The 24,214-nt window shown below is 37.1% G+C and overlaps 1 protein-coding gene across 1 annotated transcript; it reads left to right on the forward strand.

Moving 5' to 3' along the window:
* The first annotated feature begins 280 nt into the window (after positions 1-280).
* LOC134648310 (uncharacterized) lies at positions 281-15,583 on the forward strand. Its single transcript, XM_063502806.1, has 9 exons — positions 281-798; positions 5,117-5,328; positions 9,368-9,473; positions 9,836-10,001; positions 11,596-11,764; positions 12,532-12,670; positions 13,445-13,604; positions 14,360-14,495; positions 15,354-15,583. The coding sequence occupies exons 1-9, from the start codon at positions 457-459 to the stop codon at positions 15,562-15,564; spliced, it is 1,641 nt and encodes a 546-aa protein (XP_063358876.1). The 5' UTR covers positions 281-456; the 3' UTR covers positions 15,565-15,583.
* Positions 15,584-24,214: the final 8,631 nt, after the last annotated feature.

A 24,214-nucleotide genomic window follows, 5' to 3' on the forward strand; every position in this document is an offset into this window, starting at 1 on the left:
CGAGAATGAAAAAGGGATATACTTGGTCAACCAGATCTTGACAGTAGAAAAAGGCGACAAATTTGAAAAATGTAGGCGCAAAGGGATATCGTCCCATAGAAATTTTGAATTTCGCGCCTTTTTTTACTGTCAAGATTTGGTTGACCAGCTATATTTTGATTGATCCGGTACGCCCGTCTGTAATGGCTTTTAGGGGTTCATGCACGCCTACTTTATCTGTGGTGTATGACGTTTAACAGCTGTCAAATGGGGAAATAATCAATCATGTAAAGTCAAATGTAAATGAAGGCTAGCTGGTAATAGTTGTTTTCGTAACATTTTCCTTACCTTAATTTCCTTTTGCCATAGTTATTTTATACACTTTAGTGTTTAAAACTTAATGACAGTACTGGTTTTCTCGTGGTTTTATCGAAACGTGATGAACACAAACATGTTTATTGTTTGTTAGATCGTATAATGATCGCGGGGTTTTCGAGTATAAAAACGATGCTGAAGACAGTGTCGTTGCTTTTTATGGTGTCGACAGCAGTTGCAGAAATCACTACACGATGTGGATCTGAAATCGGTACCAGTTTTAACAAGACTGAAGACGGCATAGAAGGACGCTACACAGTGGAATGGTGTACCCAAATACCCGAGAATGCAAAACTTTGGGAAATTCAACTGGAACACACAACTGACAATAAATTTAATGTTTGTAGAAATAATATCACTCTCAGGCAGAAGCATGGAATGAAAATGGCATTCCATTCCCGACCATTGATATTGGACATTACCAATAGATCTAAGTGTAACATTGTAAGTATCTATTTTTTATAGCAAATAAATTAGGTAAGTACAGGTCTACATCTTCAAAGCTAACATTCCAAAAATATAAGTATATCCCTCTAAGACACTGATAGTAGGTTGTGTAATATATTATTGAAATATTGGCTTGTAAAAACTATATTTGTGAACACTGCCATACAACGTTTTTATCGTAAGAATAGTATCATACTTTTTCTATTTTAGACTATTTACAGTTGAAATCAAGAGTCTCAGAGCTGCAAATGTTGTATTAAAATTTATTTAAGACCAACAAAGGATCAATTTTGTTAGTGACACATTTTAATCTTACAACTAATGGATTTATTACTTAAACTAATGTGTTTAGTGCTCTAAGAACACTATATGGTCATTTATTGGGTTAATAGATGAGCCACACTTTGCACTTTTACCTCTAAACAGCATAACCAAAGGCACTCCAATCCAAACTAAATCTCCAGACTTAGACAAGGTGTGAAAGAATAATAGTCAAGTTGGGTGCTGATTGATTAACCTAAAATTTGGTATAAATCTGTAGTCAATGCAATAGTATATACTATCGCCGCTATACTTACTCAACCTCGTATCTGCAACACTCATTTGATGACAAAAACACCCGTATTCCGAATGAAAGAAAAGCGACATTTCCATCAAATGATTGTTGCAGATATGAGGTTGAGTAAGTATAGCGACGATATGCTTGCATAGATCTGATCTGATGATGCAGCCTGAAGACAGACGGAGCTCATCAATAACAGATTACAACATTGAGTATGGGGTCATTAGAATTATCTGATCAATAATTGATAGACAGGCATCGGAGTTTTTGTTGCATGGTAAGACTAATAGCAAGCTCTGGAGTCGACATTTGCCATAAATGTAAACTCTTATTCATACTCATACTCATGATTAATTTTATTTAATATGAGAACAGATTATTAAATAGTTACTACGTATATGAGTTTAATTTATTAAACCTCATTTGTTGCAATAGAGCCGAAAGTGAATGGAACTGTCACCTAAGAAAATAACTTTCCGCAATTAAAAAAGTTATGAATTAATTCTATCACTACTGTCATTGATTAGTTGTTTACTTGAAAGATATTTTACGTTTCAACATGTGTCCGTCTATACTTTCATACTTATTTAAACGAGAAATTGGAAAGATTAATCAGATGTGCGATTTGGTCGAATCAATTTTATCAGCGGTCAGTACCTACATAACATTAGGTCTTTCGCAGCGATGTAGTTTGTATAGTTGTATGTTAAAATAGTTGAAGTTATGAATTCATAATGTAATAGAAAAATATTTTTTTTATATAATTTGACTAAGATAATATACACGACTGACCGCTCTAAAGGCATTTTAAGATAAATTAAATAAATGAGTATGAGTATGAATAAGAGTTTACATTTATGGCAAATGTCGACTCCATAGCTTGCTATTAGTCTTACCATGCGACAAAAACTCCGATGCCTATTGATAGACATCACAAGAAGGTACAGTCAGCAACAAAGATAATAATTTTTGATTGTATTTGATTATACAGAAACTTATTAGGGTTTATAATGTTAAAAAGTAATTTTTGTATGTATTAAAGACTCATCATGGTCATTATAAATATAATTTAACCCCTCATCTCTTAGGTTTAAATGTTGATTTCCCCTAATCTGTTTTACTTTGGTAAGTAAAAGGGGAGCAAATATTTGTCTTCATCCATCATATTTTTTAACCGACTTCCAAATTTAAAAGGAGGAGGTTATCAATTCGGTTGTATGTTTTTTTTTTTATGTTTGTTACTCCATATCTCCGTCATTACTGGACCGATTTTGAAAATTATTTTTTTGATTGTATGTATATGCATACAGATTGGTCCCGTTTTTGTCAAAACCCAGTTCTGATGATGGGATCCATGAGGAATCGAGGGAACTCCTCAAATCTTAAAGGCACACATATAGTGATTTTTGTATTTTTATCAACAAATCAAGCATATACATTCAAAAAAGTGACATTTGATGAAGTGGAAATGCTGATGATGATCAGAACGGAACTCTTCAACGATGCATAGCACACGTCTGACGATTTGTCCTCTTCGTTATGTTTGTTAAGCAAGTTAAGTTTTTAAGCTACATTTTTGTCAAGCTCGAGTGCTGATGATGGGATCCATGGGGAATCGAGGGAACTCCTCAAATCTTAAAGGCATGCGTATAGAGATTTTTGTATTTTCATCAACAAATCAAGCATATACATAAAAAAAAGTGACATTTGATGAAGTGGAACTGCTGATGATGATCAGAACAGAACTCTTCAACGACGCATAGTTCACGTTTGGCGATTTGTCCTCTTCATTATGTTTGTTAAGCAAGTTAAGTTTTTAAGCCACAATTTTGTCAAGCTCGAGTTCTGATGATGGGATCCACGAGGAATCGAGGGAACTCCTCCAATCTTAAAGGCATGCGTATAGAGATTTTTGTATTTTCATCAGAAAATCGAGCATTTTCATTAAAAACTGTCGCATTTGATGAAGTGGAACTGCTGATGATGATCATAACGGAACTCTTCAACGACGCATAGCTCGCATTTGGCGATTTGTCCTTTTCGTTATGTTTGTTAAGCAAGTTAGGTTTTTAGGCACATTTATGTCAATCTCAAGTCCTGAACATGGTATCCATGAGGAATCGAGGGAACTTCTCAAATCTTAAAGGCATCCGTATAGAATTTTATATATTTTCATCAGAAAATCAAGCATTTACATTCAAAACTGTGGCATTTGATGAAGTGGAACTGCTGATGATGATCAGAACAGAACTCCTCAACGACGCATAGTACACGTTTTGTGATTTTCAATTTCGATTTTGACTTGGATTGGGCCCCGGACTCCGGACTCTGGCCCGTACTCGGACTCGGACCCAGACCCGGACCTTGACCCGGAAAACCACTATGATACCTAAACTAAATCAACCACTATGATTACCATAAAATGTATACATATTACCAAATAAAGTATAAGCACCGTTAAGTGGGTTAGGCTAGTAGTTAGAGAAGTCGGTTTTTTTCTATTAAAGATTATTATGCAACCAAAGGTTAGTATATCTAAATATATACTAGAAATTGTCATTGTAGCTTGGTAGACTGCCTATCTTCAAACAATATAAGGGTTCTTGTAACATAGTGTACTAAAATAGAGCAACAGAAGCTATATGCTGTTATTGTCACACTGTCACTCTGCAGTTTGTGACAAGCATTCATTTATGTTGTTTGTAATATGGCAGATTGTTCTACAACTGACAATACAAGTTAGTTTATTGTAATACTTACATGTCCCTGAGTCGACATGTATTGTGTTAACACTCGACAGTGCAAATTGTTTACAGCCTAGGTGTTGGTTATTATTGGAACCATATAATACGCATGTTTATTACTAGTGTCCGACCGAAGTGTTTCAGTTTCGGTCAAAAACCTGCCAAAACTGTATTTTCAGTAGTGACTGGCCAAAATCCGGTTTTCGGTCAGACACTAATATTTATTCACTAACGAAACTTCTGTCCATGTATGCCTATAACAATTTTCTGCTATCTAGTTAGGTGCCCTGTGAACTTGACACGTCACTATCTTGTGCGATCATTTGTTTACGTACGCGATTAATAAATTGCTTACGTATGAAATGTATATGTTTTAAAGTGCAAACATGGTTGCTAGTCTTTTGATGGATTATAAGTTCTAAATAGGCTTATTATTAAACCAACATATGAAAAGGAGTTCATCGATTGTACCCCTATCCCCTATGTAATGTAAATGTTTGGAATTGCAAGTTTTTTTAAAGTTCTATGTCAATTAAACTGGTAAGCTATGTGTCATTCTCATTAGTTCACAAATTTATTGGCAAAAGTTAGACCTAGATAACTCTGCAGCATGTTTGGTAGCATAGACTGTAGAATTGTTTAAACGTCATAACACTTCCATGCTCTGTGCTATTAAATTCACTGCAGAGTTATCTTGGTCTAATTTTTGGAATATATTTATATGACTATTCATCAATTTACACCTCTGTCTGCCACGAAACGTATGCTCCGAGCGTGCACGCTCGGCGCCCACGCCGACAGCCATACACTATAGTTAAAATAAAATTGTGCGCCAATCGGGGTCAGGCGACCCCCTAGCCCTACCCTAGGGTATGAGAACAGTGCAATTTTTATAAACTGGTTCAATATTTTCCAATATAGACCATCACGAATTACGTCTCATTCACTAGGAAAAATACACTATCATAACATAAATTTAAAACTAAATTTTATCATCCTGTTGTTCCAGACCTGTCTATCAAAACAGTTTGATGCAGTTTTCTCAAGCTGCTACAAGGTATCCAACAAGATAATTGAGAAGAGAGAAACCAATGAGCATGGGGTCACTAACACGCTAGTGACACACTTGATGATGGATACGTATCATCGAATCGACAACATGTTCACCAGCCATCAAGCCCTCAATACGCTGCAACCCGTCGTGCAACTTGAAAAGAATAAGTAAGTTTACTTCGTATAGCCAGCCAACCATGTTAGTAGCAACAGTTAACTGTGTTGGCTATAGTAGGTAAGGACCTATGTTAACTCAAAACGGTCACCATCAATCAAACGCACGCACTAGTGTCATATAGTACCTACGTATAATCGCATCGACAACAAAATCACGAGCCTCCTTTGTAGTTCCCCTGTATCTAGTAGTTCCCCTGTATCTATGAACTGCAGAAAAAAACATATGATGCCGCCGGCCCGCACCGTATCGCGCAGAAACTCGCCGCTTCCCCGCGCCCTTTCACTGCTCAATGCGCTCCTGATATTGACACCTGAGTGCAACCTATTTGCGTGGCGATGGACGGCAGTGTATAATGAATGCTTGAGATTCTGTATAATGGATGCTAGGTGCTCAACTGTTCCAATGTAATTTGTCTATGCTAGAGTGTAATGTGCTATTATTGTTGTTGTTATGAGTATTATTGCTGTTAGTCTAAGTTTCGTGACGCATTGGTTTAGCTGTAAAGTCATGTAAACATGTTTATCAATAAAATAAATAAATAAATAAATGATGTACCTACATAGGTTGTTATCGTAATCTTTCTTTGTTTAATTTGTGTAATTATTTCGATCAGTCACGCGTTTCAAGCACATGCCTATTTATAGAAACTGAAGTAGCTACGGTTGCAGGTTGGTATTCCACAATGTTGGCCGAAACGTTAATGCAATTGAAAATGTTAGCCATTAACTATTATAAATTGAACCTTAAACCGTAACGGACGATTACAGCTTACGGTTCAATTTATATTGGTTAATGGCCAACATCGGCCAACACTGGTATTCCATCTGTCCAACGTGTATTTGCATCTCACATTTTGCTTAATAACTGAGTGAGACGCAATGCACAATGTAAAGAAATTGTAAAAGTGGAATACCCTACGTTAGATTAGAACTCTCAGATTCAAGTTGCCGCTCTGCGCTATATGGATTCTAATAATAGGCATTGGAATTTTGGATTTTTGTGTTGTTCGAGGTTTGTTAATTACCTATTTAATCAAGCAAAAACGGCTTGATACTTATGGACGTTTTTTAGGTATGAATTTGACCCACAGATACCTACTGCGAGGCTTAACATAAAATGTGTATATGTTATGTAAATAAACTCTTGTAGGCTTCGACCGGTTTTGCTTTTCATTAGGTGCGCTGACCGGTTCGCGTTTGCTAATTCGTTTTACGCACCTACTTGCGACTTTTTACACAACACAATCATTTGGATTTGCTAAGGCGATTCAATGCACCAAACCACGATAAACCCCTGTCTTTAAAGTCGTCCATAGATATTTTATCGAGACAGACTTTATAAAGTTATAGCATTTCTAGAACACCTACAATTTGGGGATATAGGATAGCCTATAGGTATCATTGTATAGATTTTATATAGACTATAGGTATGTTATGTGTGTATGTAAAAACCGAAAATCACCCAAAATCTTGCTTATGACGACTTCATGTCATTATACCGACAGATCTTGTTTGTACACGGTACGTAGTTAGCCAACTCCTATGAGTTGACTTAATACTACTACATACTTACTTCATATTACTATTTACTTTCAAAGTCCTAAGTCTTTGAAAGTAAATAGTATGACAAATATTCTGGTTTGATGTATGAACTTATGAATACAAGACACGTGTCGAAGAATATTATTTATAATGTGTGACAATAATGTAACATATTTTCCTCCTAAATTTTTGGTAACTTGTAACGGCTCTGGATATTTTATTATTATACTTTTTTTGTACGGAGAAAAGGAGGATAATAGAAAAGAAAGAAAGAAAGAAAGAAAATACATTTATTTACGTCAAACCAAACCAGTTAATTACATAAAATACATAGAAGAGATAGACGTTAAAAAGGACCCCCAAGTTAATAATCAAGTTAAGCAATCTGAAGTTAGCATGCTCAAAGAGGTTATCTAGATCTAGACGTTACTACGCAGGTCATGTTTATGTAGTATCTACTTGCGTCAGTAGAGTTTTAGATTCGAACATAAAAGTCGGCTGCAACATACAGGTTTAAGGCAGGCAGGCAGGCAATCAATTTATGTTCGATTCCGGCCTAAACCACCGGAAGGCTTGGTCACTTTTTCTTTAGTATCTAATACCTTTAAACGAGCAATTCTTGTATATTTATTAATTTATATATATATTTCGGGCATCTCGGAAACGGCTCTAACGATTTCGATGAAAATTGCTATATGGGGGTTTTCGGGGGCGAAAAATCGATCTAGCTGGGTCTTATCTCTGGGAAAACGCGCATTTTTATATGTTTTCCGAGCAAAGCTCGGTCTCCCAGATATTAGGTATGTAATATGACATCTATTTCAGTCTATATGCAACCATTTTTTTAGGGTTCTCTTTAGCCCTTTACCCTTATAGTTTATTACACCTTTAATAGGTAGATATTGCTAATCAGCCAAATAGTACCCAATACCGAATATTCGGCAAAGAGCCGAATATTCGTGTCATCTCTGTAACCAAGACAAAAATCCATCGTGACAAATTTTTCGTTTTTCCCAAATTATTTGGTAACTGATGCGGTTGGGTTAAACCTATGGTAAAAACTATTTTAATACAAATAGTATGATTCTAATGTAAGTAAAATACAAAATAATTAATACTAAACTAAGAGATGAATTGATGCCAGCGTGTTATCAATTTTGTGATATCATATCATAATGTCTAAGGTTCTGACCTTTGATTGATTTAGATATAGATGTTTGCAATATAGGCAATTTCCTTCAATTATACTCGATATTCGCTGGAGTTTCCTTATTATGATGACACATTAATTATATATTACATTTTTAGGGTTCCGTAGCCAAATGGCAAAAAACGGAACCCTTATAGATTCGTCATGTCTGTCTGTCTGTCTGTCTGTCCGTCCGTCCGTGTATGTCACAGTCACTTTTCTCCGAAACTATAAGAACTATACTGTTGAAACTTGGTAAGTAGATGTATTCTGTGAACCGCATTAAGATTTTCACACAAAAATAGAAAAAAACAATAAATTTTTGGGGTTCCCTATACTTAGAACTGAAACTTAAATATTTTTTTTCATCAAACCTATACGTGTGGGGTATCTATGGATAGGTCTTCAAAAATGATATTGAGGTTTCTAATATCATTTTTTTCTAAACTGAATAGTTTGCGCGAGAGACACTTCCAAAGTGGTAAAATGTGTCCCCCCGCCCCTATAACTTCTAAAATAACGGAATGATAAATCTAAAAAAAATATATGATGTACATTACCGTGTAAACTTCCACCGAAAATTGGTTTGAACGAGATCTAGTAAGTAGTTTTTTTTTAATACGTCATAAATCGCCTAAATACGGAACCCTTCATGGGCGAGTCCGACTCGCACTTGGCCGCTTTTTATTACTACGTGAATACTCATCATCATCAATACAGACATAACAACAACAATACATACTTTTACTACAATACATGTCATTAAATTCATTAACAGCAATACTGATACTGTTATCTTATCTATCTTATCTTATCTATATAATTATAAACAGTCTAGGACTAAAGAAAGTTTTTTTAGATCATTGACTTAAATATAAATTTTACCTTGTTTAGGATTTCGTATTCGTAGGGTAACTCCATCACAATGTTCTACTACCTGTCTGTCCCTATGAACCCTAATACAAGTTGAAATAAATACACAGTACAAATGTTACGTGTAGGTATGTAGGTATTGCGTAACATGTCAACGGTCTATATATTACGGTTTATCACTATTGCCGCTATAAACACGTATGTAAAAAAAAATGTCAGTCATCTATTCTGATGAAGAAGTTAGGAAGTTGAAAACTTAACAGTACCTATTTGACAACAATGAGTACAATTTAAATTATATTAAAAATGGGAGACCCGTACACGAATTGTGATTTATTTTGGGTCGATTTATCCTTCGGTGTCTCAGAGGCCTCTGATCTCTGATGTATGACGACAATTTACTAAAAAGTATTCCCTTTGTTTCAGCCGTGAGCTCGTGGCCACGTATAACCTTCACTACATAGACGTGAGCGAATCGTTTGGCATGCGAACTAAAGAGTATAAGAATAATTCCAATACTAAGGAAACGGATGTAAGTACATATTTCAAAGCATAATTTACAGCAAGTGGGTAAAGTATTTACGAGTAAATTCCGGATTTGTCTTGAGAGTCGTGAAGTTCGGAATTGTTCAAATCTCGCCAGTGTGATTTTTTGATTATTTAGTGGTGAACGGCCACTGAACGTCTAGCGACCTTCATTAAGGAGGAATTTGACTAAAAAGATGTCAAGAGTCTTGATTTATATGATCACTTGTGTGTCACTCCGTCCGTCTGTTACAGCCAATTTTCTCCGAAACTACCGGACTGATTGAACCGATTAAGTTGTCATTAAGCAAACCAGACTCCCAATTAGTTTTTTCTAATGATTAACATTTTCTATTTCTAATATTTTAGGCTGTAGATTGGATAAACATCAGAGGCAACTGCACCGCGCAGTCCGAGTCTGCGACAGTTGTTTGCCACCTGCGGTGTCCCGACCCTGGTTATTGTGTACTACTGTCTTTGGAATACACCGCGTCGTATCGAAACAGCATCGGTGACCCCAGCGTCTTTGAATACTGTGAGTACCTACATCGAAAGCCGCCTTTTAATGATTAAAATGAGTTAACTCATTTAATTAGTAAGGGGACGTCAGCTTTGGTGAAACGGGCATAACTGGTGTACTGGTTTATTTACAATACACTGGTAAAGTCCTGCAACATATCTAAAAAGTCCCCTCTTGAAGCAAAATTCGTAATTAAGAACTGGTTGAAAGGTCTTAACTACAATCAAACTGAGATGCTGTTGAAGGTCATCACCTAACTTACATGCTAACAATCTTTGTAGCCTTACACGCACACATACACACGCACACATACACACGCACACACAAATTGTTCTTTCCTTTTTTTCCCTTTTTTTCCCTTTTTCTTTGAATTGCTTAATTTCTCTAACTATTACATTCATTACCTATTCTATTAGATTAGTCTTCAGTTTACGAATTACGATTCCGGCTACCACGTGACAAGCATAGCCTAATGTGGGGCCACTGGACAGTATGTATTGTTAATAAGGTTTTTTCTTCTAAATAAATATTATTCTTATTCTAAATAAACGGAATACCCATCACAAACCAAATTACAGTTTTTATTTAACCTTTATTCGTGTAAATTATTATTGTTCAAAAACATTGTCACATCCCCATGACAAAAAGAAATAACTGTTGTTTTCCCAATGACTCGTTGTGGTTAGATCGAATGAAAATGCGTAGTATTCGCACGTGAAAATGGTCACTTTACCTTAACAGGTGTCGTTATAGTATTTATTCACCTTAAACGTCACAGGGTGGAAACTCCTGTTTGAAGAAATATGCTTAAGTAGGTATATGTTTTATTTTTCGAGACATCACCGAAATTACTAGGTATCGCGCATTATAGAATAGGGAGCTGGAAATCGGGAAGGCTTATGTTTACATTCAATGTACAATACAGAAAGATTGTGTAAAGTTGTAAACAATGACAATAAATAAAATAAAAAAAATAAAAATAAAAAATATTTCCTTGTAGATATATTTAGTTTATTACACTCGCGAAAGGATTGACTGACCTTCCCTGATCTATAATTTATATTAAAAAAAGTAATCGGAAATTAACGATGGTACAAATCAGATTATTTTATTAAATAATTTGATATGTGTTATTATTACGATCAATATACGAGAGGCACTACGAGAGGAAAAATCCGAAGGCCTAGAGTGCCCGAGGCAGTATTTAGCGCGCGTCTTCATTCGCTACTGTCGCTATAATTAGCCACTAGGTACGGCTGTTCCTGTCACAATTTTTCTAGAGTACCTATGCAATCTCGGAGGCGCCTTTTGGTAAATCAAAGGGCGAGAGGTATGCGCTTGCACTTCAAAATAATATTTACAGAATTAGTAACGAATAATCTAACAAATGACGATAAACATTTTTCCACCAAAAATAAAAATTACACATTAAATCACACAATAAAAATAAACATTCGAATTACATAAAAAAAACTTGGTATAGCGGTTCAAATCTGTCCTCGAGCCCTGGAGGCTTTGGTCACTTTTTCTCTCGTTTATTACATCTACCTACTTTCAGTTTACCAATCCATCACGAACACTACTTATGAAGTACAAATCGGAATTACAGGTGCCCCGCCGACTGAGGAAAGAGAGCTGGACCTGGGCATGGACCCGCGCGTGTGGTGGGCCATAGGCGCGCTGGCGCTGACGCTGACGCTGCTGGCGGCGTGCTGGGCCGCGCACTCGCGCGTGCTCGCCAACCTGCGCAAGAAGGTGCTGCACGAGTGGATGCACAGGTAGCCTACCTTTACTATTGCACACAGAAGGCCGGGTAATATGGCAACCAAATCCCAATAATGCGACTGACATCTGGTCTTCCAACCCAGAGGGGCTCCTATATTTTTGAGATTATTGCGGTTTATTCACAATATGTTTTTTTTTTACTTAAGAGTAAATCCTCATCATCTTCCTCGCATTGTCCCGGCATTTTGCCACGGCTCATGGGAGCCTGGGGTTCGCTTGACAACTATCTCAGGAATTGGCGTGGGCACTGGTTTTTACGAAAGCAACTGCCATCTGACCTTCCAACCCTTAAGAGTAAACCCTATTATTACTATTATTAGTAGCCTACTAGCTTAGTAGGCTACTAGATTACCGTCATGTTTTATTAAAGCGTGAATAGTTTTATATACTTGGCTTCGAGCAACACTGGCTTCCGACATGACGGAAGGGAGGAGCCGAAGCGATATCTTACCAAATAAATCATTCTGCTATTTTTGCGGGGGGAAACGTGCACACAGTCGCACTTCTCACTCACTACAAAATCATACTGTAATGACGACACAAATACATAGAAAATGACACACGTCAAATCTTGCGCACCTCTATCTTTTTTTGTGTACGGACGAGTCAACACGCACCGCCATAGGTACAGTTGCATCTATGCTTCGGCAGAGGGGAAATAGTAGGAATGCCGTCTCCCTTCCGTGTTGGTCGAAGATACTCGGCGTTAAATATTGTAAATACGTGTACATACATACATTATACATTAATTTACTTACAGATACGCTTCGTACACGGCTGAACACACGCCAGCGGCGGACCCCGGCCACATCCTGCTGCTGTACGCGCGGGACTGCGAGCCGGCCATGGAGGCCGTCAGGGTGCTGAAGGAAATGCTTGAGGAAGGCGCTCCGGCACGGGTAAGAGATGATATATCAAACAGTTATAAATTGTAGAAAGGTAAAGTACAAAAGTACAAAATTGTAGTAAAAAAGTATCAGAAACATCGTGCTCGCGTTTGACAGGAAAACTAGATGGCGCTCTACGGCGCCAAGTTTTTTGTGGCAACGAAAGGAATTAAAGGAAATGTCAACTTTTGACAACTAGAGTTACCGCATAATGTACCTACTGGACCGTATACACTTATACAGATATCTGTTTCGGGTGTTAAATTCGAGGCACAAATACTCATTGGACTGTACACTTACCTTTTCTTTTTACCACCAAAACAACACTTTTTCTCATAATATTTCGGTCGCGTGCTCACGCCTTCCTGAAATTGGCCAAAAACGATTGCAATAAAAATTTCAAACGCTTAAAAATGCATGAAAGTGAGCTAAAGGAGATATGACTTTTATGAAGACGATGCTCATGCTGAATAATTTTAATAATATGGAGGGAGACGGGTCAAGACTGGGATACGTTGAAATGGAGGAGGAAGGCCTTGGCCCAGCAGTAGGATACTAGACTCATATAAATAAATAAGGCAGCTTGAAATAAAAGGACGAGTCTGAACACACTGCGATGCTTTTGCGACTGAAAGCGTCACAGTTATATTTTAGCTTTTATTGCGCGCATAACGCGTACAGCTGTCTTCGGGCTGCCTGTGTGGCCAAGCCTTTACTCTGAAAATGTACATTTAATGTTTGAATTGAAACAATAATTTGTCTTCAGCAATGTTTAATCTATTACAGGTATACGACTTATTCAGCGCCGACTGCATGGCGCTGTACGCCCAAGCACCGGAAGAGTGGCTCTGCGGCGTGCTAGCACGGCCCGACGTGCGCGTCGTGCTAGTGCAGACCCCGGCCGCCGCGGCGCTGTACGCGGCGCAGGTCTCCCAGGACATGCAGAGTGAGTCTATCTTTAGTCTGGAATGTATCATACCTCGCGCGTCGAATTATGGTATTTTTCTACTCCAGCACTTAAATGTGTCAATTAAATGACTGACAGTGATATCTAAAGCAATGTCATTTGAATGATTTGTCTATAGGCTCACAATTGGTTCTTAAAATTCAAGGGTCGAAGTTACAAAACGAGACGTAGTCGAGTTTTGTAAAAAAAGACCCGAGAATTACCTTATTATATCACTGTTGCATAAACTACTATTATGGTTCCTATGACAGTTCCAATAAAAAACAATTGACAAATAAGTATGTTCTTACTGTATTTTTATTACATAAATGTTACATTTCTAAATAAATTAGGGTGCTAAATTTCCAAAAAAAATATCTGCAACCATTTTACGTGATGCTGATGGCTACTCCCCAATCTCCTCATATAAAAATGAACTCTCAGAGGGACCATCATCGATACAAGTAGTATACTGTGCAGTGGAGCGCATGCTACCGCGGCCCGACTTTACTTCTCTTTTTACTTTCTATTTATCTCGCTCGTACTCGCATATTAGTGCGAGCGAGATGTATAGAAAGTAAATTACGTTCTCGACAGCGTATAATTATGTCAGTTTTGACTCTGTCAATGACTCACAGGTACGGGCTCTGCTCTCTCAAGACATGCGGAGTGAGTCTATAGTATGTACTGTAGGATGGAGCGGCTACTAAAATATCTTTGTTTAATTTAAACTAACACTTTTTTCTCTTATTTAGTGCAACAACCGCTATTGGGAGCTCGTGTGCAATACAAAAAACCTCACTACGGAGATGTGCTACTGCAGTTCGCATTACGACTGGTGCGGGACATGGCCCCAATGCAGCAAGAGTATGCCCGGTATTACATCGCTACGTGAGTATTATCCACTTCTAATGTTTTGAGTTAACCTTTCATATGTTTGTGGTAGTCAAAAATCGTGGGTTCAAACCTTGGTTGAAATTGTTCTAAAAAGATGACTAAAAATTTGGTTAGGATTCTTGTCATTGTCATACACAGACAAGAGGTTAAACCGTCCGTACCTCAAAAGAAAAAAACGGAACCCTTATTTATAGGATCGCTCGGGCGTCTATCTGTCTACCGACCACCCCTTTATCTCTGAAACTACTGGGTCTAATATTTTGAAAAAGAAACTCAAAATAGTTCTTGACGTTGAGATGACAGGAAAACCTATTAGAAATGTGCAGTCCAGCGTGAGTCGGAGTTAATGTACGGAACCCTTGGAACGCAAGTCCGACTCGCACTTGGTCGGTTGTTTTAATTATACCTAGTGCTATTTCGTACATGGTGTGAAATAATTTATTGAACTACAGTCAACATCACTATCGACCACGAGTCATCATCCCAACCAGGGATGTTGCGAATATCCGCATCCGCAATCGCTGAACTTCCGCGTTATTTTCAACATCCGCATCTGCACGTAAGTGCTAGACTGCTAGGTAATTTAGTCATTAGCCAAAAAAACCTATTAGAAATTAGCAGTCAAGCGTGAGTGGGACTTAATGTACGGAACCCTTGAAACGCGAGTCCGACTCGCACTTGTCCGGTTTTTTGAAATAAAAATTACTAAAATGTAATATTTGACGTTTTTTGTGTACCTATCTTGACATCCGCGGATGTGAGCCTCTAAAAATCCGCATCCGCAACCGCATCAAGGATGTCAAAAAATCGGCATCCGCAACATCCCTGATCCCAACCATATTGATGTTCCAGTGTGTCGGAGCTGGACGACGAGCTGATGCCGCAGGTGGCGCCGTACCGGCGCTACGAGTTGCCCGCGCACGCGGCGCGGCTGCTGGCCGACCTGCGCCTGCGCGCCGACCAGCCGCCGCGGCTGCGCGGCCTCGCCGCCGCCGTGCGGGACCTGCTCGACTACGTCAGGGCCAATGAGAACTACTTGCGAGACGAACTCATGTTCATATAAGTACGCTGCACACTATTCATGGAACACTTGACGAATTATTTGTGTCGTTGGAAAAGCGCGACGCCATCTGGTGGAGCATTAGCCGATTGCGAGGTCATATGCGCACAGGGAAACTAAATGTGTGTCTTCTGTTGCCAAAAGTAAGGAGAAAATGTTCCAGTTAAATACTTATATCGGCGAAAACCTTCCGCGAAGTATTTATTATGGGTTTGTAAGGTCTATATTACTTTTTTAACAGAATAGACAAAATCAGAGCTTCATTCCATGAATGATAACCATACTCTGATGTGTTGATGTGAAGAAAGGATAAGGATTAGGGAAGAAAATAAATATCAAATGGGCTTTTTCTAAAATAAATATCGAAAACCTGATTCTTTCAAATCTGGACAATCTTGGGCTCATTCTACTCAGAATCGACAGCACTCTCCACCCTTCCATTAAAAAAAGATGTCCCAAAATGTCCATTCCATTACGTCACGTTTTATTATGAGAAATTTTTTCACTTGTATGGACGTGACGTAGTGGAATGTACAAATTTTTGGGACATTTTTTTTATCATCAGGATTGAATATGCTAGTGATTCTGAGTTGAAAGAACCCAAAAACACCAGGATCCGTGAGAATCGGGTTTTCAATATTTATGTAAGAAAACGCCCAAATACATATCTGAATAAAGGTGCCCACTGATTATCAGTCCGCCGGACGATATCGGCCTGTCAGTTAAAAGCAAAAGGTGACAGCTCCGAACAACGCAAAAGGTGACAGCTGATATCGTCCCGCAGACTGATCATCAGTGGGCCCCTTTACAGATTGGGCCCTATGGACTGGTGTTCCAGTTTACGCCACTGGTTAATTTCCTCATGGCAGGCACCTACCAAATCTACCGATACCTATAAATAGAAAATCCCGAAAAATTGTGACATATCAACACTACAAGTAACAATAGCCTGTTCCATTTACACCTCTAAACCACTCGTATGTAAAAATAATTGTTATAAAAATGAATCTTAATCAATTTCGAATTTGAAATCTCTCCCAGTGACTATTTTTGTAGTGTACAATTATTGACACGCTACAAAATGTATTTTTAAGTAAAAAATCTTTATTATTTAGGTATATTTTATGTGAGAAGTCTCTGTGTTCAGTTAAAAATATGTATGACTAATATAAGTTGGTCTAATTAAAATTAAATATGCACATACGTTGACTAACTAATAAATAATTATTGTTCGCGTTCTTTCCTTCTAATATACATATACTTACTCAAATGTGAAATTTATGTTTTGTCCACCGATTTACCTAAGATTATACAAACTTGAAACGAATAAAATATGTAAATTTGTTTTTTTACTTAGTTTGATGTATAATTTGGTAAAGGGATGTTGAGTTTGCTACGTAACTTGTACCTACTGTAAATAGTAAACGCATTTGTAAATGACTGAAATTGTACCTTATGCTGTTTGTAAATTACGTATTTTTGTAATTTGTTTATATTTCATATAGATATATACGTGTTGTTTGTACTTAGATAGCAGTAAGTTAGTGATTTTGTCAACATGTTACACGCCGACTAAAAAAATCAATAATAATCATCATCGTCTTTACAAACTAACGTATCAAAAATATATTTACACGCCTCTACAGTCGGTCCAAGCTGACTCTGCATGCCATATGCAATGACAAAGTGTGGCAATGTCAAATTTCTGTGAAATTTTGACATTTATAATGACACTCCGTCACTTTGTTCTGTTCAAGTCGATGCATAGTTAGCTTAGAAGGGCTCTAAGACACTAACAACAAGGCCGTGTGAATATATTTTTGGAACGTTGGCTTGTAAAGATGTTTGTGAACTCGAACGTCCAAAAAACCTTCCTAATTCACGGTTGTAATTTTGTTATTTTCCATCCCAGTTAATTTTCTGTTGCATTTTATATCTGGGCGAATAAACTTTTTCTCGTCACTCGTTGCAATGGTTACGTTTCCCTGGACAACTTTTATTTAAAATTCTATGGTATTTAAATGTACCACACAATCCAGACAGAATTACAACAAAAATTAGTTGATCCACCCATCTAGAAGAATAAAGAAGCCGTTTAGGCATTTAAAACAGTCGGTGTTTAATAATTGTTATTAGTGCATAGTTACATTGTAGTTTTTTTTTCACTTGATCCTCTTGCTCAATTTTATTTAACTAATGAATGACAATGAATACAAAAAACGCTTTTAATGTACCTACAGAGGTATCGTATAAAGCTTTGGATTCCTCCGAAAACGGTGCCGTCATATGACGGCCGTCATATAGCGGCAGCAAAAGACGGCCGTCTTTAAGTCTTTACGGTGGTGACATGTGGAAAGTACCACGGCGTCATAACACACCGTCATCCACCAAGGTCAAAGCGGCAAATTTGAAAAATGTAGGCGCGATGGGATAACGTCCCACGGAAAATTTGAATTTCGCGCCTTTTCCTACTGGCAAGATTTGCTTGATCATCTATAATTTACTTGGAGGATGAAATATCATCAGAAGAGGAAAATAATCGTAGTACGGAATCATTTATTCAAATCTCGTGTCATTTATTCAAAATGGCGTCACCGCTATCTAATAAAACGTTCACGAAACTATCGACAAGGTCATGACGGCCGTCATCTTACGTTAAGCTTTGGATTCCTCCGAAAACGGTGCCGTCATATGACGGCCGTCATATAGCGGCAGCAAAAGACGGCCGTCTTTACGGTGGCGACATGTGGAAAGTACCACGGCGTCATAACACACCGTCATCCACCAAGGTCAAAGCGGCAAATTTGAAAACAGTAGGCGCGATGGGATAACGTCCCATAGAAAATTTGAATTTCGCGCCTTTTCCTACTGACAAGATTTGCTTGATCATCTATAATTTACTTGGAGGATGAAATATCATCAGAAGAGGAAAATAATCGTAGTACGGAATCATTTATTCAAATCTCGTGTCATTTATTCAAAATGGCGTCACCGCTATCTAATAAAACGTTCACGAAACCATCGACAAGGTCATGACGGCCGTCATCTTACGTTACGTTGACAATCAACGTAACGTAAAGCCGTCTAGGAAACCGCGACATCTTGTTTACATAGACAACGTTCTAGTGACGTCAGTCAACGCTATATAGCGGCCGTAATATGACGGCACCGTTTTCGGAGGAATCCAAAGCTTTACGTTGACAATCAACGTAACGTACGCCGTCTAGGAAACCGCGCCATCTTGTTTACATAGACAACGTTCTAGTGACGTCAGTCAACGCTATATAGCGGCCGTAATATGACGGCACCGTTTTCGGAGGAATCCAAAGCTTAAGCGTTCCGATTTCTATATGTACAATAGTTATTAGTAAGGAATTCCACTCGGGCACTTACGCCCTAGCTATACACTATCACATTTTTATTTGAGCTATGTTCTGCGGTAACATTTGAAAGAGAACATACAGCAGTCAACTTTGACTAAAATATATCTCACGTTGTGCCTTTATTTACTACCTATTATTGCAATGAGGACTGTTAAGTTACTAATTCTAGTTCTAATATTAGTGTCAGTTAATGTTTTTTATAAAATACACGTTTGATATTGCATTTGAATTTGTTTTCGTTATATTTATACAGGTACAGCCAGCATCAAAAGCAGCGAATGAAACAACGCGCCAAAGTATCTGCAATCCTCGATTACTTTTCCAAAGAGAGATAGGTAGGTATTGGGGTAGGTATATATAGTGTAGGTAGATACTGTAGATAGATAGGTATATTACATGTGTCTGCCCATTTGTCTGCCACACACAGTCTAATTGTTCTACAATAAAATTCTACATATTACAACTAAATTGGTCAATCTATTTCAGAGATAAAGAAGAATTTGATTAATGTGTTTTATGTAAAAATATCATATTATGGTAATTAGAGACAAAGTATTTTTACATGTTGTATGTAGGTATCAATATATTACTCCGATGCGATGCGACAGGCACAAAGAAAACAAAACACGACAGGTTGAATGTTGAATACTATTGACCAATATTATCTGCCTGTTTACCTATTTGATAAATGATAATATTCGGTAATAGTTGACCGCAGCGTAGCGAAGGTCTACGTTTTGACTCGGGCATTTTGCTTTTGTATGTCCGGATGTTCTCCTCTACAGGTCGCAATTCTTAACCGATTTTCGTGAAATTTGGCGACCGAATTCTATGACTAAATAAAAATTTTTTGTCGATCCGGTTTTTGGAATTTTTTCAAAATGGCGGAGTCGTGATAGCTCCCGCCTAAACAAATAGTCGTATCAGTATCATAAGAGTTTTTTCTTTTTGAGACATATTTACATAGTAAATGGCAAAAAATGCAGAAAAAATGTATTGCTGGTTTAGGCGGTATTTAGATATTTAGTTTGTATTGTACTCGAGAATGAGTAGCCGATTTCGTCAGCTTAGCTAAGAACTATCATGGCGCATTTTGTAAACAATCGCTTTTTTTGTTTGCACACAGAAAGTCTGGGTTCGATCCCCAGTAAGACAGCTTTTTGTATTTTTTTTTTCACTTAAACTTCGTATTTTTTTTTAATAAATTAAAATCTTTGTATTGTTGATTGATCAAACCGCTGTGTGGCGCTGTCATCGTGCACGGTCCCAATAAGCTATGCTCGCGAGGTCTACAGCTCACAGAGCCACTAGTTATTTACGATACAAGTGCGGAAAAGAAGAAATTCGAAACGAGTGGCGATAAATTAAAACACGACCGAAGGGAGTGTTTATATCGACACGAGTTGTGAATTACCTATTCGCACGTGTATCGTACAACGTTTTACGGTATCAGTACACTTGTACACAGTACACTTTAAACTTTTGACATACACACGGAAAGTGCTATTGCTATTTCCCGCACTAGTTAGGAAAAGTAGCACCATATGTACTGTAATGTAATTTTAATTTACCCATAATTATGAGGCTATGAGGTAAGTAGTAGAATCGCCTGATTTTTTTGTATTGCAATATCATTCAAAGATGGCGCGCAAATATGGCGGACGTAGCGAGTTGACATGCGCGGCGCAGCGAAAGATAAGTATGGATAAGACTAGGTAATTATTAAAACGGGACTTATTAAATACTTAAATTTACTTCCAACGTTTCGAGGACGACGTTGTGTCCGTGGTCTCGGAGAAGACTCAACTTAATTTTACGCGAATGAGTCCCGTTTTGGTAAATAATAAATAGTAAAAATCATGAATACGAATATAGTGAATTATCTTAGCCCAGTCTCCCTGGGTTTAAAGTCACTGATCGTTTTCCGTTTCAGACTATAGTGATTTATCTTAGCCCAGTCTCCCTGGGTTTAAAGTCACTGATCGTTTTCCGTTTCAGACTATAGTGAATTATCTTAGCCCAGTTAGCCCAGTCTCCCTGGGTTTAAAGCATGTTTAAAGTCACTGATCGTTTTCCGTTTCACGGAATATCAGCACATCTTTAACAATACCTATTTGACATGTAAAAAATACTTTGTCTCTAATTGCCATAAATGTTTAATGTTTGATACTATTGCATAATATATATGAACATTTTTTTACATTTCAAATATTACGAAAAAATACTCTTGCTCGGGCCCGTTCGCAAGTGTGGATGTAATAAGCCCATTAGCTGAAACCAAGGCCCCAACGTTGTCTGTTCTCTTTGACGGCGCAGCAACTAGTATCACTTCTCTCTCCTCGCTCTTTTAAAAATGTCATTTGTCAAAAAAGGACAACTATACTGTTGACAAGATGAACTTTAAATCAAAGTGTAAAAATGTAGTGCGTAAAAACGTGTATGTGTGCGCTTTTAGGGATATGAAAAGTCTATTTTAATCATGTTATATATCGATAAACGCTACACAGCGGAACGAAATAGCGATTAATTGAAGCTTCGATATTTTCGTTTAAAATAAACATAATTGAAATGCTAATGGATAATGAATATATTATAATATAAGTAATAAGTAATATAATTCAATTATTGCGTAACACATATTGTAGTAAGTAGGTATTTATGTATCGTAATTAAAAATCTCAACTTTCCCTTCGTTCCCTGCTGGGGCGTGACGATAAAATCGTGATCTGATAAAGAATAGGGATGTTTCCTGTACTTAAAATAAATTATTTCAAACCGTGCACGAAATAAAGCACCAGATAATTATTAGAAAAACATAGACAGCAGCTATTTTTAAACACAATTTGTATACTTGGTTAACCAGATCTTGACAGTAGAAAAAGGCGGCAAATTTGAAAAATGTAGGCGCGAAGGGATATCATCCCATAGAAAATTTTAATTTCGCGCCTTTTTTTACTGACAAGATTTGGTTGACTAGCTATATTTAATAAATCGGATTGAAATATAAAAAGTAGGTGAGTTTACCGTGACGTCACTACATTCGTTTTCATCTCGGAATAATAAACCAACAGGAACCGCCATTAACAGGCGTTCCCCTCTGCCAAAAGTCGGCGGCCACCGGTCAAGGAGGTTATATAAAACTTGTTGCCATACGTCATACGCCATTCAGCAAACGTCAGTCTAAGCGGAATATTAGGAGCAGAAAATGCCGAATTGTAGCGTTTTCTCCTGTAAAAACCGATCGGACACATCTAGCGTACTTAAAGAACACGTTTCTTTTCATATGTAAGTACTATTACATGTAAATATTATCAAATAGTGCACTAATTTAGCAAAAAACTAAGAAACATTGTCAATCTGAAAGTGATACCACTTCATGGTACTAGATCTAATTTAGGGTAAAATTTAAAGAAGACTTTCTAAATATTCATTAGGTATACCTAACTTCCAATTTGCGTTGCTTATTGTTATATAATTTATATAACACCTTATTTTTATATCAACATAATCCATTCAATGAAATAAATAGTATAAATCATAAATAACGTGATATTACCGATATAGGGTCATTGTACTAGTTTCCGTCCATGCTCTAGTCTCTAGTTTTCGTCCACATGACAGATTAGCAAATAACATATTTGATATTTAATTTGCTACTTGCCAAATACATTTTTTATGTAGATAGATATATTGTCTCGACATTAAGGATTGCATTAAGTCCAAATTTGTGCAGCAATGTAGATTTATATTCAATTTCGTCAAGTGGACGAAAACTAGAGCTGGACGAAAACTAACGCACCTACCCTACTACTGCTTGAAAATCCATTTTTCTCTTAGTTTCTATCGTATATTTTTTATTTGACATGTCCAATGTTTGTAAGTATTGTAATTTATTTATTTTAAGGTATTTTACTGCCGTCATTTTCCATAAATAGGCACTTTTAATTTATTACTCTGGTATCACTCTACCATAGTTAGTGATGGGACACCATAAAAACCAATATCGATAAAATCTATATGAACATTATAAATATATTGTTATTTTGATTTATTTTTTTAGATTTCCAAAAGATGCAATAAATTTTAAACATAAGTAGTTTTCAGCTTATCAAACCATCGAAAACCTAAAAATATTGCAATATCAGTCACGTTTTAAATATCTAAGAACTGCATAAGTAAGTTTGTAATTCCATATAAATATATGCTATTACAAAGTTACTGTTGCAGTTCCTACAAATAGTAGGTAAAGTAAAGGTACACTACGATGTATGTACGATGTGAGTATGAATAAAGATGTGTTTAGTTATGATATGTGTATACATAGTATGGGTATGAGTACCCGAAAGAAGGACTGTCTACAAAAAGAGATGAGATCCCATCAAAAACATTACATGTAAAAAAAGCGGCCAAGTGCGAGTCGGACTCGCCCATGAAGGGTTCCGTATTTAGGCGATTTATGACGATAAAAAAAAAACTACTTACTAGATCTCGTTCAAACCAATTTTCGGTGGAAGTTTACATGGTAATGTACATCATATATTTTTTTTAGTTTTATCATTCTCTTATTTTAGAAGTTACAGGGGGGGGGACACACATTTTACCACTTTGGAAGTGTCTCTCGCGCAAACTATTCAGTTTAGAAAAAAATGATATTAGAAACCTCAATATCATTTTTGAAGACCTATCCATAGATACCCCACACGTATGGGTTTGATGAAAAAAAAAATTTTGAGTTTCAGTTCGAAGTATGGGGAACCCCAAAAATTTATTGTTTTTTTTCTATTTTTGTGTGAAAATCTTAATGCGGTTCACAGAATACATCTACTTACCAAGTTTCAACAGTATAGTTCTTATAGTTTCGGAGAAAAGTGGCTGTGACATACGGACGGACAGACAGACGGACAGACGGACAGACGGACAGACAGACAGACAGACATGACGAATCTATAAGGGTTCCGTTTTTTACCCTTTGGGTACGGAACCCTAAAAAGGTGCAGGTCTCGCAACGCTTCTACTACAAAAAAGTTTTGAGATGTAATGCTAATGTGAAACCAAGTCGGTTATTTTAATCAGTGCCACCCCGGTGTTAAAACCGTATCAATAAGATATCTTTAATTTGTAATACATATAATGACTTGGAAATCGCACATAATGCTTTACTCTTACCGTACTCGTAAATATATGTAATGCTCAAACTGCAATTAGCGCTAGCGTTATGTTCAATTAGAATTATTTTTAATAGGTGACGATGATCCTTATGTCATTATGCA

The sequence above is a fragment of the Cydia amplana genome, chromosome 1 (assembly GCF_948474715.1).
Source record: "Cydia amplana chromosome 1, ilCydAmpl1.1, whole genome shotgun sequence".
Lineage (NCBI taxonomy): Eukaryota > Metazoa > Arthropoda > Insecta > Lepidoptera > Tortricidae > Cydia > Cydia amplana.

What these genes read in the sequence shown, in the direction of transcription:
- LOC134648310 (XM_063502806.1), top strand. Translation starts at nt 457, where the DNA reads ATGATCGCGGGGTTTTCGAGTATAAAAACGATGCTGAAGACAGTGTCG. An exon ending in ATAGATCTAAGTGTAACATT is followed by an intron (nt 799 to 5,116) that starts GTAAGTATCTAT and finishes CTGTTGTTCCAG; the next exon opens with ACCTGTCTATCAAAACAGTT. An exon ending in GGTCTCCCAGGACATGCAGA is followed by an intron (nt 13,605 to 14,359) that starts GTGAGTCTATCT and finishes TCTCTTATTTAG; the next exon opens with TGCAACAACCGCTATTGGGA.